General features: G+C 38.5%; 1 protein-coding gene and 1 pseudogene across 1 annotated transcript; one reads left to right on the forward strand and one right to left on the reverse strand.

Moving 5' to 3' along the window:
* Positions 1-285: 285 nt before the first annotated feature.
* LOC103322123 (putative F-box protein At4g17565) lies at positions 286-1,762 on the forward strand. Its single transcript, XM_089046755.1, has one exon. The coding sequence runs from the start codon at positions 325-327 to the stop codon at positions 1,552-1,554; it is 1,230 nt and encodes a 409-aa protein (XP_088902881.1). The 5' UTR covers positions 286-324; the 3' UTR covers positions 1,555-1,762.
* Positions 1,763-3,423: 1,661 nt separating this feature from the next.
* LOC148919877 (protein FAR1-RELATED SEQUENCE 5-like) lies at positions 3,424-4,779 on the reverse strand (annotated as a pseudogene).
* Between the last annotated feature and the right edge of the window lie 10,398 nt (positions 4,780-15,177).

Raw genomic sequence — 15,177 nt, forward strand, 5'->3', positions numbered from 1 at the left:
TATCCACTGTTTCATGTTCTACCATTTTTTCCATCTCAGCAGAAAACTATCTGTGAAAAATACTTTGGTCCTCGAATTACCTGCAAGCCCAAACCAAATTATTAACAGGCAACAAGGCCGCATGCCCAATCTCGCGAAAAGCCCAATTAATAAGTAAGTCCGGCTTTTTTATGGGACTCGTCGTGGGAAGGAAGGAAATAATTCATTAGGGTTCTGGGAAACCAAAAAAGGAAATAATTCATTAGGGTTTACATCACATCACCGCATATAAATACATGTAAAAACAATACTTGGGAACTCTGTAATCAAATCCGAATATCATCAATGGCAATGGCTTGCACCACCCAAAGAAAAACAACACCACCAAATAGAAATAGGTGGGCTGATGAGCTCCTTCCTGAACTGTTTGAGTTGATCTTGAAAAAGCTCGCTTCAAATGTCCTCGACATCATTCGGTTTAAAGCCGTCTGTTCTTCCTGGAACTGCGCTGCTGCAAGATCGTATACCTCTGCCCCCTTGCCTCAATATCCATGGCTCATGGCCCCCATGCCCAAGTTCCCTCCTATTGAGAGCAGGTGCTTCTTCAGCCTTGCAGAGAATAAGGTTTACAAGATGGACTGGAATCGGGAGAAAACGTTTCATGGCGATGGTGTTTCCTGTTTGGGTTCATCATATGGGTGGCTGGCGATTAAGGAGGTGTACACAGAAAAGAAAACCTACAACGAATATGAAGAAATCGTTCATCTTTTCAATCCAATTTCCAGAGAACGCTTGACGCTTCTCTTGGCCCCAAAACTGACTAGAACTGATAAAGTTGTGCTTTCCTCGGACCCCTCCCGCAACAACAACTTTGTAGTTGTGGTAATTCATAGTCGCTTCTTTGAAAGGACAGGGTTAGCATTCTATCAGCATGGCAGAGGAGGAGACAACGCTTCTGCTTGGAATAACTTATCACATGGGAGTACCTGTGCCGATATGGTATTCCACAATGGTCATTTATTTACACTGTCCATCGTCCACACAATTCAAGTTTGGGACTTCAGGGGCACCCATGATAATAATAATTATCCCACGAAGATCATGAATTTTCGACCTTCCATCGATGGGAATGTCAATAGCATGGCGGTTGATGAATGGTTGGTGGAGTCAATGGGTGAGCTTTTGCTTGTGGGGAAGGAACGGTTAGGGAATGATACCAGAGGAGCAGTGAAATTTTTTGTCTACAAGTTAAATATTGCTGCCAAAACGTTGGAGAAGGTGGAATCTTTGCGTGATTGTGCTTTATTTTTGGCCAGAAATCAATCTGCAATGTCATTCTCATTATCCACCAAAGAATTGCCAAGATTGAAAGAAAACTCTATTTACTTCACAGATTTGGATCATGTGCTTAAGCTGAATGAGAGTTGTGGTGATAATTTTCATGAAATTCATGTGGGAGGAGTATACAACTTAGAAACTAAAGTTGTTGAGACATATTATCCAACTCGAGCGCCTGTGAGCAATAAATATTGGAGTTCACCACCCGTTTGGATTGTGCCTAGTCCCTGGTACTAATGTTAGTCTCTCAGTCTCAACTGTTTTTGTTTGTGCTTATAAATATGTTGAGCACTTTGTCTCAACTGTTCATCAAATGCAGATTGAACTATTGAGAGTTAAAGGCTATGAAATTGAATACAAGCGCCAGTCTATGTCATCTTGTTCGCTTATATGTGATTGTCTTCTTTGACCAAATAAAAGATTTTCTTCTACTACTGTTTTTTTTTTGGGGCCATTGTGTAGGCATTCCTCAGGAATGCCCGATAAAGGCTTCGAATGGGTGCACTTGGGGGAGGGGGAGAGGTTTTGGCCCACTTTTCCACTGGCATGTGGTGCCACCCCATGTGCTTCTTCTACTACTGATTTTAGAGAGCACTTCGTAATGGAAGGGAATAATCCAATTAAAGCTTTTGTTTCGCCAAAAAAATCATTAAGCCTTTTAGTTAATGCAAGAATCCGATTTTAAGTGGGAAATTACTAAAACGACTATCAGTTGAATCCTAGGGAAGCTCTGTCATAATCCAAATAGGAGTTCATCTAAACAAAACAAATAAATACATGCAGAGCGCAACACTTTTTGAAACTCTCAATCTCCTAAATTATATAGGGTTTTAATTTTGTGCAGCATATATATAGTCCCAACAACAGTAATGGCTGAGAAAGGAGCTCCACTGCTCCACCATTGCACCAAAAGGAGGAGGAGGAGCATTGCTAGTACTTCAAGAGCATCAAATAAGTGGTCTGACCTCCAACCTGAGCTCTTAGATTTGATCTTTGAAAAGCTTGTTTATAATTTTGTCGACGTTCTTCGCTTTAACGCCTCTTCTGTCTTGTTTGGTGGAGTAGGTGAGCTTTGTTTGTGGAGCAGGTTATAATTAGGCCCAAATTCAGCTAAGCTCCCAGTTCATTGACATATCAACAGCTGAAATCAAATAAACACAGGACATTGCTTGGCTCCTGATACATCAGGAGCCATGGCTGGTTTTAGCTTAACTCAAGCCTCCTCAACAGCAAACTCCAACTACTTTAAACTCCCAGACCCTTGCTTATAATAATCTTATGTTGATAAATAAATAAAAGGTATTTAAGTTTTTATATAATTTTCTCCTCTCCTTGCAAGCTAACTGGTTTTCATATCTTTTGTTAAAGTAAATTGGTTGCATAGGTTGCATCCAACCTGTTCCGAGAGAAGAAAAAAAAAAAGCTTTTCATTAAGCCATTTCGTTGTCACCCATTAAGCAACAATAGTACATATACAACTTCTATCCTTCAAAGTCAATGATGTTGCACAATCAAAAAACAAAATGTGCAATCCCTATTAACCCAATTCTCATGTGCTGCACAAAATGTACAAGTATTATCTCCTTTGATATGTTGCACAACCCGACAAAAAACTTGTGCAATCTTCATCTGTTAAATATTTCATAGCTGCACTACCCAAAAAATATCCAGCAAAAAGATCTTGCTCAACTTCCCAATTCTTGGTCTTGTGAAAAAGCATCAATATGTACTTGTTCCTACAAAGTATCCAAGCTTCAAGTTAATAAGGTAAATTTAGCATAGAAATAGTAACATCATGAATATACCTACATGAAGTACTTGGGTGAAAGAAATTTTGTCTTGCCAACTTGTCATCATATTAGAGTTTTCCTGTGTTGAAAATGGCATGTAGGTTCCATTTTCCATACAAGGTTCCTATTAGAGGCATAAAGAAAAATAGAAGTTTAAATTAATTATTTATATGCAAACTGAAACTGAAAAGATAATTTCCTTGAAGAGGAAATGCTTGAACCTCATGTCCAACAATCTGTTGCACTTGTGAACCTCCACTTGTGAAATCAGTTTCCTACAAACAGGTTTTTGACAGTAAACTACGCACATATAGATTCACAGTGTCAGTATGTATGGAGTTACCTGCATTGTTATTTGTCGTCTTGCAGAAGCTTTTGTTGATGTTTTCTGTCTTTTTCGTTCAAGGGGGTCCTTCAATCGATTGCATGGGCGTCCAACTGTAGCCTTTCTTTTAACTCCAGTTACAATTGGTGTAGCAGAATTAGTTCTCTCAACCACTCTGTCAACATGTTGATTTCCACCAAAAAGATTTGTCTTTATTTCCTCTAAACCTTTGAGCATCTCAATGGAGCCTTGATCAACATATTCTGTTAGTTTCTCATGCTCTGCTGCAAAGGATGCAATCTCACGAAAATTGCGACATAAATGGTTGTAACACTTTCCCATAGACTCTTTGGGGTTGTCATGAATCCCAAATCCACCCTCCACCGATTCAATATGTATTGGGATGGAATCCTTTTCACATTGTTCTTATCAAGCACTTTGATTGCATGAACACATAAAATCCCAACAAACGTGAACTTCACGCAACTACAATTGACTTTTTCTGTTGAAGCTTCAAAACTTAACCAAGTGCTTTTGAGATTTACCAATATAAGACACTTTATACTCGGTTGTCATCTCCGATTTACCAACGTTATATATGTTATAATCAAGAATTCTCTTATATTCTGCCTGAAAGAGTTTAAATACTTCCAGAGTATAAACCTCAACTCCGTGCCGCAACATCTCTATACTTAGTAATAGTACAAGTGTTGTTTGCACTTTGCAGCATCTTGAAATCAGCAACTAGTTCTTCATATCTACAGTCTACCAAAATCCTCTCATAATGTTAAAAAAAGGCAAAAGATTATGCTTTGGCTTCAAATATTTTTTTAAGACATTGTTCATACATTCACTACGCTATGTGCTTTTCATATCAGCCGTGAAAGTATTTCTGCCATACACAAGGGCTCATTTTTCACGCAATTCAAATGTTTCTTTCAACCACTTGTTCCCCTTGAGGCTATACTTGTCAAGCATATGATTCCATGCCAATAACCACTCATTTACATCCTAATGATCATATACACATATGCTAAAATCATGAGCAAATTCTTTTGATCCATGGAAAACATGACTTAAATTCTTGGCAGCATTCTGATAAATATGCCAAACACAAAGTCGGTGAGAAGATTCTGGAAATACATCTAAGATTGCACTAGCCATTGCAGCAGATTGATCTGTTAGAATCGTCTTTGGTTGCTTTCCAAACATCGCTGAAAGGAAAATCTCAAATAACCACTTAAAAGATGTTGCAGTTTCATCGTACAACAAAGCTGCACCAAAAATAATTGTATGCTTATGATGGTTAACCCCAACAATGGTGCAAATTGTAACAACCCGATCCCAAATTATTATTTAATTATTAAATTATTCAAATAAAAGACAATTTTACTCTAGAATTTTTTAATGGGTTAAAAGTTGACTTTTTGTTCGGGAAAGAATTTGGGAATTTTAGTTATACCGTTGCGTAAAGCACGTTGAGATAAGTCCGTAAACACGTAGTGGGCTCAAATTGAAGTTATAATGAAGAAGTTATGATCTACGGAAGCCTAGTAGCATAACTGTAAATATTTCAAGTCAGTTTTTTAAAACCTAGAATTTCTTCTCTCTCTCTCTCTCTCTCTCTCTCTCTCTCTCTCTCTCCCAAAACAGCACCAATTGGATTTTTCATCACTACTGCCACCTCCGCCACCAAACTTGACGGGCTGGTACCAAAAGAACCAGCTCAACCTCCTCTTCCTACCCCACCCCACCCCACCTCCGACGGAAACGTTGCTTGTGATCGTCGGAAAAAGCAAAAATTAGGCAGTTTTGATCCAAACTTCCCAGAGCTCGTTTTGGCGTTTCCGGCCACCAATTTCTTCGATCTATGTATGCTTTTTCATCATTTCAATGTGTTCTAGTTGATGGTTGAGTTGTTTAGGATCAATTTATGCATTTTGAAACTGAAATTATCGCTTAAAGTTTGGCCGGTTTTCAACTCGTGACTTCGGCAAGTTCCGGTCACTCTTTGGCCATGGTCTAAGAACAAAAATTGCTTCGCTCATTATTTTGATCATGTAGCTATAGGTCTTGACCAGCTGTTTGTAGATTTTCCAATCGCCGGAATTACTATAGGTACCCACGCACTGTCGGCGCGTGCGGTGGAGGGTGGGCCACTTTGTGGTGGGCCTTTGGGTCCTAAAATGTTCCTCATGTTGTCCCGAGCACAAGATTATGCTCATATGTGAATTTGATTATTGTTTGGTTATTTATCGGATATTGCATATTAGGCGTTATTCGGGTTCGATACGTTCGGACCGTTGGATCGACTCCATTTTTATATATGTTGATCTGGGCATCCCTAGGATCGTGTAGGAATTCGCGGATCATGAATCGGAGTCTCGAATACTTCGATTCAATGATTCAAAGATTATATTAAATGACGACCGTCCGATCGTGAGCGATCCGACCCCTCGATCGAGACCAAACTTGCAGAACGTGTTTAGTAGACTTGGCTAAATCTATAGGAACTTTCGGATCCGAAATCGAAGTTCGTGGGCCCTGTGGGCCCCGTTGACCAATATGGGAAATTTGATCCCTCGGTCCGAGATAGTTTCATCCTTTGAGAAGTATTAGAACGATCTTGTAAACAAGGGTTGACTGTTAGGTGAAGTATTTTGATTATGTTTGGATTATGAGATTATATTTTAGTATTTTATGGTATTCTTGGGTTATTATTTGAAGGATATGCAATATTGGAAGTTATGGGATCTCTCAGGGTTATTATTTAACATTATTTATTATTATTATTTTGATTATTAATAAAGTATATGATTGAGTGATATTGGGTTTTTTTTTATGCAAGTCTATTGCTTCAATTGTGGACTATAGTATTTTATGGAAATTATATGTAAAAAAGTGTTGATTATTATTTGAATTACTTTGGGGTCTTGACGGGTTTACAAGATTATGCTATGAGATTATCGGACTTTAATTTAATATTGAGGTTTGTGAATATTTTTGGATCTTTATGAACTTTATGCTTAAGAAGGGATTTTGGCTACCCATGTAAGAACTGATTTTTTTGAGAAATTGAGAAAAGATTTGGAAAATGGATTTGTGGATTAAGGGAAAGTTTATGATAAGTTTCGGAATATGGTTTTCAAACCCACCACAGGAGTAACCACTGGATCATATTTAGAAATTAAAATCATATAAGAAAATAGAAACCACAAAAACAAAACAAACAAACAAAATCACAACTTGGTTTAGACATTTCTTCAAACAAGTTAGCTGCAACTTATAACCATTTATTTCACCCAAATTAAAATCTGGTTAGCTTACAAGGAGAAAAGAGAAGATTGTATTACAAATCAAATAGATGTTTTTATATATTTATCAACATAATTTCATTACAAGTATACTACTTTGATAAACCATATAAACATAAGAAACCTACTCATCGGAAGCAGTCAAGAAAAACAACCCCTAAATATGAAGAATCTGCCATGTATAGGAATTATGAAAACTAAAATTCCAAAATTAAGAAACGGAAACAATGTTGTTGAACTAACCATCCTAGAAGAATTAATCAAACAATGAGAGAAGTTCGCCTAAAATTTACATTGTCGATGATCGGAGATTTACGTGGTCGATGGTCGGAGGTTTATGTCACTGGTTATTAGAGTTAAGTTGTCAAAAGAAGAGGTCTCTCTAAGAGAAGAGCAGTTAAAAGGGCTTGGGTTAAAAGTGAAAGGACCCGACCCAAATTTCACTTTGGAATTCAGCCGAACCATGTGTGTGTCCGACACCTGGCGGATGCTGGGCACAAAAGACCTATTTGCCCTTCTAAACAAATACAGTTTATCTCAAATTTGACTCCAATTCGTGGCTACACCTTGTAACCTTAGGCTGTCTACGTACCCTTCTGAAGGATCAAGCTAGACGTAGTTCTTTCTTATAAGTACGTCATACACTGAACTTCCTTATTTCAATTTAAGAATATCTAGGCACTGAAATTCTCTCCACCTAAGTGTATCTCTAATCCTGATTCATCAACTTCATTAATACTGTCAATTCCTTCCTTGCAGGCCGGGCCGCAATCCTCGCAAGCCTCAGAGATACCGCTTCTATCCGGGCCGCAACCTATAACTATCTATCCTCGCAGGCCGAGCTGCAATCCTCGCAAACCTAGGAGATACCGCTTCTATCTGGGCTGCATCCTATAACTAACTATCTATCCTCACAGGCTGAGCCGCTATCCTCGCAGACCTCAGAGATATCGCTTCTATTCGGGCCGCAACCTATAAATAACTATTTATTCAACCCGTAACCTGATTTAGATAATTCATTCTGGTCAGGACTCGTTTATTATAAACCTAGCCATCGGGTTGGCGTTTCTGGAGTGTCCGGGACTCCATTTTACAATCCATCGAATCTTATACGATCTTGGCACTATCTAGATCAATATATCTGAAAATGACTACGATCCAACGGCTCAAACATGCTAAACCCAAAAATTACACACTAGGAGAGATCCGTTCAGGGTTCAAACGTTATCCGAATTAAGATCCGCAAAATCTTACGCTCTCGTGAGGACCAAGGGATCATTCTAGAACTGAATGTGGTCCCCATTCTACTGCCCACGCTCCGCCACATGCGTTGGTAGCACGTGGGTGGCTTGATCAATTTCGATGACCGAAAAACTCTGCAATCGTAAGCCCAACTTCCTCCCCTAGGTTCATAACATGATTTGGAGCCACTTTTGTTCTTGGACCTACCCCAAAAACTGGCCGGAAGTGACCGGAATTGCGATCCCAAAACCAACCAAGCCCTAACTCGAAAATCAATCTGTCAAACTAGAAATTACTCAATCCGTACCCAACCATTAGCTAGAGCACGAAAAATAGCTAGAAATCCATACTTGGATCGACGGATTCCGTCCGAGCTGCCGGAAATAGCGTGAATGTTTGCGAAGAACCGGTCTTCTCCGACTCATGACGGGCGTGGCAAAGGGCTCCGCCAGACGAGTTCGTCCGGTGGCGCTGGTCATTTTCCCGACGACCCGGCATGGCGGGCCCTAGACATCGGCCAAACGTGGCCGGTGGGTGAGAGGAGAGAGAGAGAGAGAGAGAGAGAGAGAGAGATTTTAAAATCGACCAAATCACCATTTTGCCCCTCAACGTATTTTGATTGTAGTTTCTTCGTTATAACACCGATTTGAGCCTACTATGTATCTACAGACTCATTTTGTCGCTCTACGCAATCAATCGAAATTTCCAAATTCCTCCATGGTCAAAAAGTCAACTTAAAACCGAATAAAATATTCTGGCGGTATTCTAGTCCTTTCCTTGAATAAAATAATAATTAAGAAATAATTCAAGATCGAGTTGTTACAAAAGAGTTTAAAAGAGTTGGGAAAAAACAGTGTCTTTTTGTAAAGGGGCCACGTCGCATGTGTAGGAGGAAAAACTCGATATATCAGAGCCAAGCAATGTAGATAAACACACGCTAAAAGCTTGCTTGTATACCTCCAACTAGAAGGTCCAATTCTCAGATGTTATGACCTTAAAACTTACAAAAGCCAAATCACCAGATACAAATTATACAAAAATAAAAACAAAGGCCAACATTAATTTTCTAAAATGATTAAGCCTTTCAGTTAATTGGTAGTTAATGCAAAAAATCCGTTTTGGAGTGAGAAGTATTAAAACGACTCTCAACTGGAATCTAAATTTGGAACTCTCGATCTCTAATTGCATTTGGGGGTTTGAATTTGTGCAGCATATAGTACAAACAACAATAACGGTGAGAAAGCATCCAAAAAATTTCAACCATTTTTTCCATCTCACTAAAAAGATTTTGGTCCTGTTGTTAGGCTTTAAGGTGAGATTAGTACCTAAAGGCTACAAGCAAAAACTAGGTATTGATTATTTTGAGGTTTTTGCTCCGGTTGCTAGGCTTGATACTTTTAAAATGATTATTTCTCTTAATACCCATAATTCTTGGAAGATATTCCGAATGAATGTTAAATATGTGTCTTTAAATGGAATATTGGATGAGGAAGTTTACCTTGAGCAGCCAGCAGGTTATGTGAAAAAAAAAAAAAAAAAGGGCAAACTGACAAAGTATATAAGCTGAAAAAGGCTTTTGTATGGCCTTTAACAAGCTTCAAGAGCATGGTACACCAAAATTGATTCCTACTTCATGGAGCATAAGTTTGAAAGATGCCCCTATGAACATACTTTGTATGCCAAACATAATCATCATGGTGATGTTGTTATTATTTGTCTGCATGTTGATGACTTGATAATTACATGCAACAACATGAGATTGATTGCAGAATTCAGGGAGGCTTTAACATTTCAATTTGAGATGACTGACATGGGGTTGATGTATTCTTAGTATTGAGGTGAAACAAACTTAGCAGGGGACTTTTATTTCACAAAGTATGTCGGTGACATCCTCAAGCATTTTAAAATGGAGTCATGCAAGCCAATCTTGACTCCAGTTCAAGAAAGACTGAAGCTGCAGAAAGATGGAGCTAGAAAGTTGGTTAATCCAACACTTTTCAAGTAGTTGGTTGGTAGCTTACATTATTTGACTGCTACTAGGCCTAATATCACATTTGGTGTTAGGCTTTTAGTAGATTTATGGAAGCTCCGAGACAATCACATATGCTGGCAACAAAAAGAATTTTGAGGTATGTCAAAGGTACTCAAGGTGATGGTATCTTTTATCCAATTAATTGTCAGGTTGAACTTGTTGGTTATGCAGATAGTGATTGGGGTGATGATGTTGAAATGGCAAAAAGTATTTCAGGCTATGCATTTCATATTGGTTCTGGAGTGATTTCTTGGTCATCAAAGAAACAACAAGCGATGGCCCTTCTATCTACTGAAGCAAAGTATAATGCAGCCACAAATTGTGCTACTCAGGCAATATGGTTGCGCCAATTACTTGGTGTTCTCCATCATGAACAGAAAAGCCCCACAACAATTTATTATGACAATAATTCAGCAATTGCACTGGCAAAGAATCCTATTTTTCATGGGATGACTAAACATATACATGTGAAATTCGACTACATCTGTGATCTGGTGAATGACAAGGTGGTTGAAGTTCAATATTGTCCAATTGGAGAACAAATTGCACAAATATTTACAAAGGGTCTCAAGGCAGATTTGTTTGTGAAGTTGAAGAAGATGATGGGGATCGAGAGCCATGATGAGTTTGGTTTAAGGGAGGCTATTGGAAGTTAAACCAAGCCCACTTGAAGCCCAATCCCACTTTAATAATTTTTATTATTATTGTAAAACATATAGGCTTAATCAGCTATTTTTGGGTTTTCAAGGAGATAAACTGTCGATTGAAATTATGAAGCTTCTAGGCTTCTTTCTCGTCTTTTGCTGCATAGCCTGTAACACCCCGACCCAATTAAGTAGTTTATTTAATTATTTAAATTGTGAAATTACATTTTTGCCCTTAGGGGTAGAGACCCTTTAGTTACTTTTCGTTTTGGAATGAATTTGGAGAATTGAGTAACACTGTTACGTGGAGCTCGTCGATATGAGTTCGTAGACTAGCAGCAGGCCCAATTCTGATTTGAAACGAAGAAGTTATAATCTATGAAAGTGTAGAAGCACAATCGTAATTTTGGAGAAGTCAAAATTTAAATACACAGGGTTAGTTTTTGCACATCAATTTCTCTCTCTTCCTCGTGACTTGTCTCTCTTCTCTCTCTCCGCTATGTGAACTTTGACCTGTGATTTTGTCATTGTCTGATGGCCATTTTAAGCGAGATTGGTCCCAAAAGTTTCGTATCGACGTCCTCTACCTAACCCAGGCGATTTCCCAGCTTGAAAACCCAAGGATTGGCAGCTAGACCCACTATAAGTGTTGGCGGCTTAGAACCTTTTTTTGGCGACTCCGACCACCATTTTAGTCGATCGAGGTATGAAACTTCATCTACTCTTCATATTTTATCTGTTTATGTTTATGGTTAGGATCACTTTTTGGCTGAGGTCTGTGAAAAAAACATTCCCCTTGTTAGTCTGATCGTGTTGGTATAAGGCTTGACTAGAGTTTTGAGAATTTTCATTGCCAGGAATTTTCTCAAGACACCTACCTCTACCGATGGTAGGTGACGGAACGTGGGACCCATTGTGGCAGCCCATTATGTTCTAAAATACTACTCACGTTGTCCCGAGCACGACGGTATGCTCGGATTTGAAGTTGGTTACCATTTGTATATTGTATTTTTGCAAGGGTATAGTTGCGAGAAAAATGATTTTAGGTTTTGATGATTATATTTTATATTAACGGGTTTACTTTGGTGGTGTTGAATTTACGGTTTTACAATGAGGATTAAATTAACAAGTTTACATTGTTTTCCAAGAATTTGATAAGTATTAATTAAATGGTTTTCCTTATTGTATGTTATGATATGAAATTTTACTGAACTGAAATATTTTATAGTATTGGATGATATTTCCGCACGTTTATCAAAGAAATCTATTGCATGGTGTTTTGGGCATTATTTTCTAAAACAGAGGAGGTTATTTATGTTGAATATAAATTAGGTTTAACGCTTTGTTTTCATCCACTCACGTTTTTTGTTTTGCACCCCCTAGGTTCTAGGCATCCGAGGTCGAGACGACCACATCAAGGCATCATCGTCTGCTCCGTAGGAGTGTGCTACTATCACTCTCTACCTTTTATTTTTCTCGGGTTGAAAACTAAATCTTTTGTTACTCTTAGCTGCTCGTTTTTAGGTTTGGGTAGAGAGCCTAAGGCCCATTTAAATAGTTTTAATTGTTGTGTGTGCCTTTACCTTGTGCATACTAGAAGTTGGGTTTGTTCTAGCTCTTGTTTGCAGGTGCTGTAAATTGGGAAATGTTCCAATTACAAGAGACTTTGCCAAAATTTCGGTAGAAATCGAATTGTTTATCAGTTCAAATTAGGGCTAAAGGGCTTTTTAGTAAAGTGGGCCCGACATCAGCCAGATGTTGAACTGGCAACATGGTTCTTCATGAATTTCAAGGAGAAATTCAGTGCGGGTCCTATCACAACCATCCTCATATAGGTGCTGCTGCCTCTTTGTATTTTGACCCCCCAAAAAAACAATTAATGATGTCGGTGATGTTGGTATATCAACTATAATTTTGTTTCTGTTTAACATGTAACAAGTAGGCTAATGATAAATTAAAAATTAAAAAAATTCTTTTTTGGAGTAAGTGTATTCATAACTTAGGCACCAAGATTATCAGCCACAAGAGCATAAACTATCCAAAAAGGGTTGATACAAATGCGGAACCACATTAACCACGCATGGTTATTCCAGACACAGAAATACACCACAAGGTGTATCTCCACTAAACATTTCCACCTGGAGCCTTGCAGCAGTGAGCCTAGAGGCAGTATATTCGGAATAGTGGCTTGCTCCTAGCTCCAACAAATGTAAGGGCATCACGGTTCGATAACCGGTGTCTTGGAGGAGTTGCCGCCAGAGCCGGAGGTCATCAGCGCACCTATATTTGGAGCACGCCGCCGTGCCGGGATGCAAGGCCGAGCTACACAATGTCACGCTGAGAAAGTCGGTCTCGGTTTAGTTTGGTTCGAGCATCCATATCGATGGCAAGGGGTTGGCTGTGAGGATTAAGGACCACTTCTGTAGTTGAGGGTATGGGGAGGAAGAAGAAGAAAAGAAGAAGAAGATGGAGAGAAGAGGGAAAGAAGAAGAAGAAAATGCAGCTATTTATCCAAAAAAAAATCAAGAAGAAAATCAGCTTATTTATCCAAAAAAAAAAATCAAGAAGAATCAGTGTCGGAGGAAGAGAAAGAAGAAAAAGATGGAAGAGCAGAAGAAAGAAGGGATGTCATTTGGGGTGGGAAAGAAAAAGAAAAGGAGAGATGGCGGTGAACCTAACTTTAAAAAAATGTTTAGGTTGTACATAATACAATTATACACACATTACACAAGAAGGCACATCGCCCAGTTGGTATTTGGGCTTTATATATTAGCTTGAAGTATCGTTCCCATCATGGCATTTGTCTAAATTTTAGGCAATTTAATGAAATCGGTCGGTTCGGGTTGCCGGTTTAAAAAAATTAATACTGTTCAAAGCAGTTCACCTTGTCGGGTCGTGAGGTTTTCCTACGATTTCAATAATTTGAATAAAAGCGGACCAACGCCAAGCCGGTCCGGTTCTCGATTGCCGGTCGGGTTTTCGGTAATAATGTGCACCTAAGCAAATGTGTGTTTCAGTGATTATTACCCCTTGCCATGGCAAATCATTCATTTTTTGTTTTTTTCACAACTTTGTTTATTTAAACAATTAATTTGGATAATATTTTGGATCAAGATTTTGGGTTCCTCACGTGTCAATCTATTCATATAGATAAGATTTTGGTTTAATTTGAGATAAATTTGAGATAAATTTCAATTTGAGATACATTTCAAAATTCAAATTTGAGATAAATTCAAAATTTGAATTTGAATACATTCGAAATCAAATTCGGATAAATTACCAATTCCAATTTCATTTGAGATTTCAAATTTCAGAATAAGATTTTCATCCTACTAAAATTTGTGCCAAGTGTATCTCTATCTGTCTAAATTTTTCTATAAAACCAGGCTCAGACTCATACCTCCACCATATCCTTGCGCATCTGTCATTTCTCATATTTTAGATTTCATTCTCAGTTTTAGATTTCATTCTCCATTCTCAATGTCAGGACATGGAAGATGTTTTGGATGAATGCGTAAAGCAGCAAGAATGCGTGAAAAAAAGCAAAGCAAAAGAAGCGCGCAGAGAGAACTAGATGAGCAACTTGGTGTGCTGCTTTGATGGAGGAAGAAAACCAGAGCCGTCGTTGGTTCACGAAGGCCGGGCATCGAATGTGGACAGACATAGACATTCTGGGGTAAGAAATCTTCTCGGAAGATTATTTTATCCCACAATCTACGTAGACTCTGATGTTCATTTTCGAGCAAGATATAGAATGCAACCCCATTTGTTCAATAAACTAATTTAATGGTACAATGAAATGAAAGGCAAGCAAACTAACTTAATTGTTTTGATCATTTAACCAATCCGTGTTGCTAGGTCCATAAATCACGAAAAGTCTTAAATCTCTCATAACATCCCTTCCCGTTCTAGCTTCATATTGTTTTGTGTCAGAGGAGACATATGGGTATCCATGGCCATTGTTTCCCGATCCTTATTTTCAATCTTTCTGCTTGCCGTGCATATGCTCCCTTTCTGGAGGCATACTCCTTTTGTTGGCGTACATACTCCTTTCTTTTGCATATTCTACATCAATTGCCCTATCGCGCTCTTGTTGTTTCATATCCATTTCAATTTCATGGCTTGCATCCTTGAAAGTTCCTCCAAAAATTTAGATGATGACTTGGTAGCAATTACTCCCTCTCTTCGCCTTTCGACACGCCCTTCTTCCCAATAGGCCCGGCTCCTTTTCGATAGGTGAGTCTTGACTCATCAGTGAATCCATAGGTGAATCCGCATGCCGGTGTCTCAGAGTAGGCGGCTCTCGTGCTCCAAGACTACCGTCGGACCCGTTGGAATAATTTGGAATTTCTTACAATTCTTCACCACCTCCCAACAATGGGTATGGTTGAAGCTTTTTTTTCCTTGCCCAGTAGCACCAAAAAACATTTGTGTTTGTATAGTCTATAAAAAAAAATAGGAATGCAAGAAACTTTAAAATTATTGTGCAATTCAACATGTATAAAAAAATAAT

Source organism: Prunus mume, linkage group LG2, assembly GCF_029339155.1.
Source record: "Prunus mume cultivar Tortuosa linkage group LG2, ASM2933915v1, whole genome shotgun sequence".
NCBI lineage: Eukaryota > Viridiplantae > Streptophyta > Magnoliopsida > Rosales > Rosaceae > Prunus > Prunus mume.

Excerpts from the sequence above, each read along its gene's own strand:
- LOC103322123 (XM_089046755.1), top strand. The coding sequence starts at position 325 with ATGGCAATGGCTTGCACCACCCAAAGAAAAACAACACCACCAAATAGA.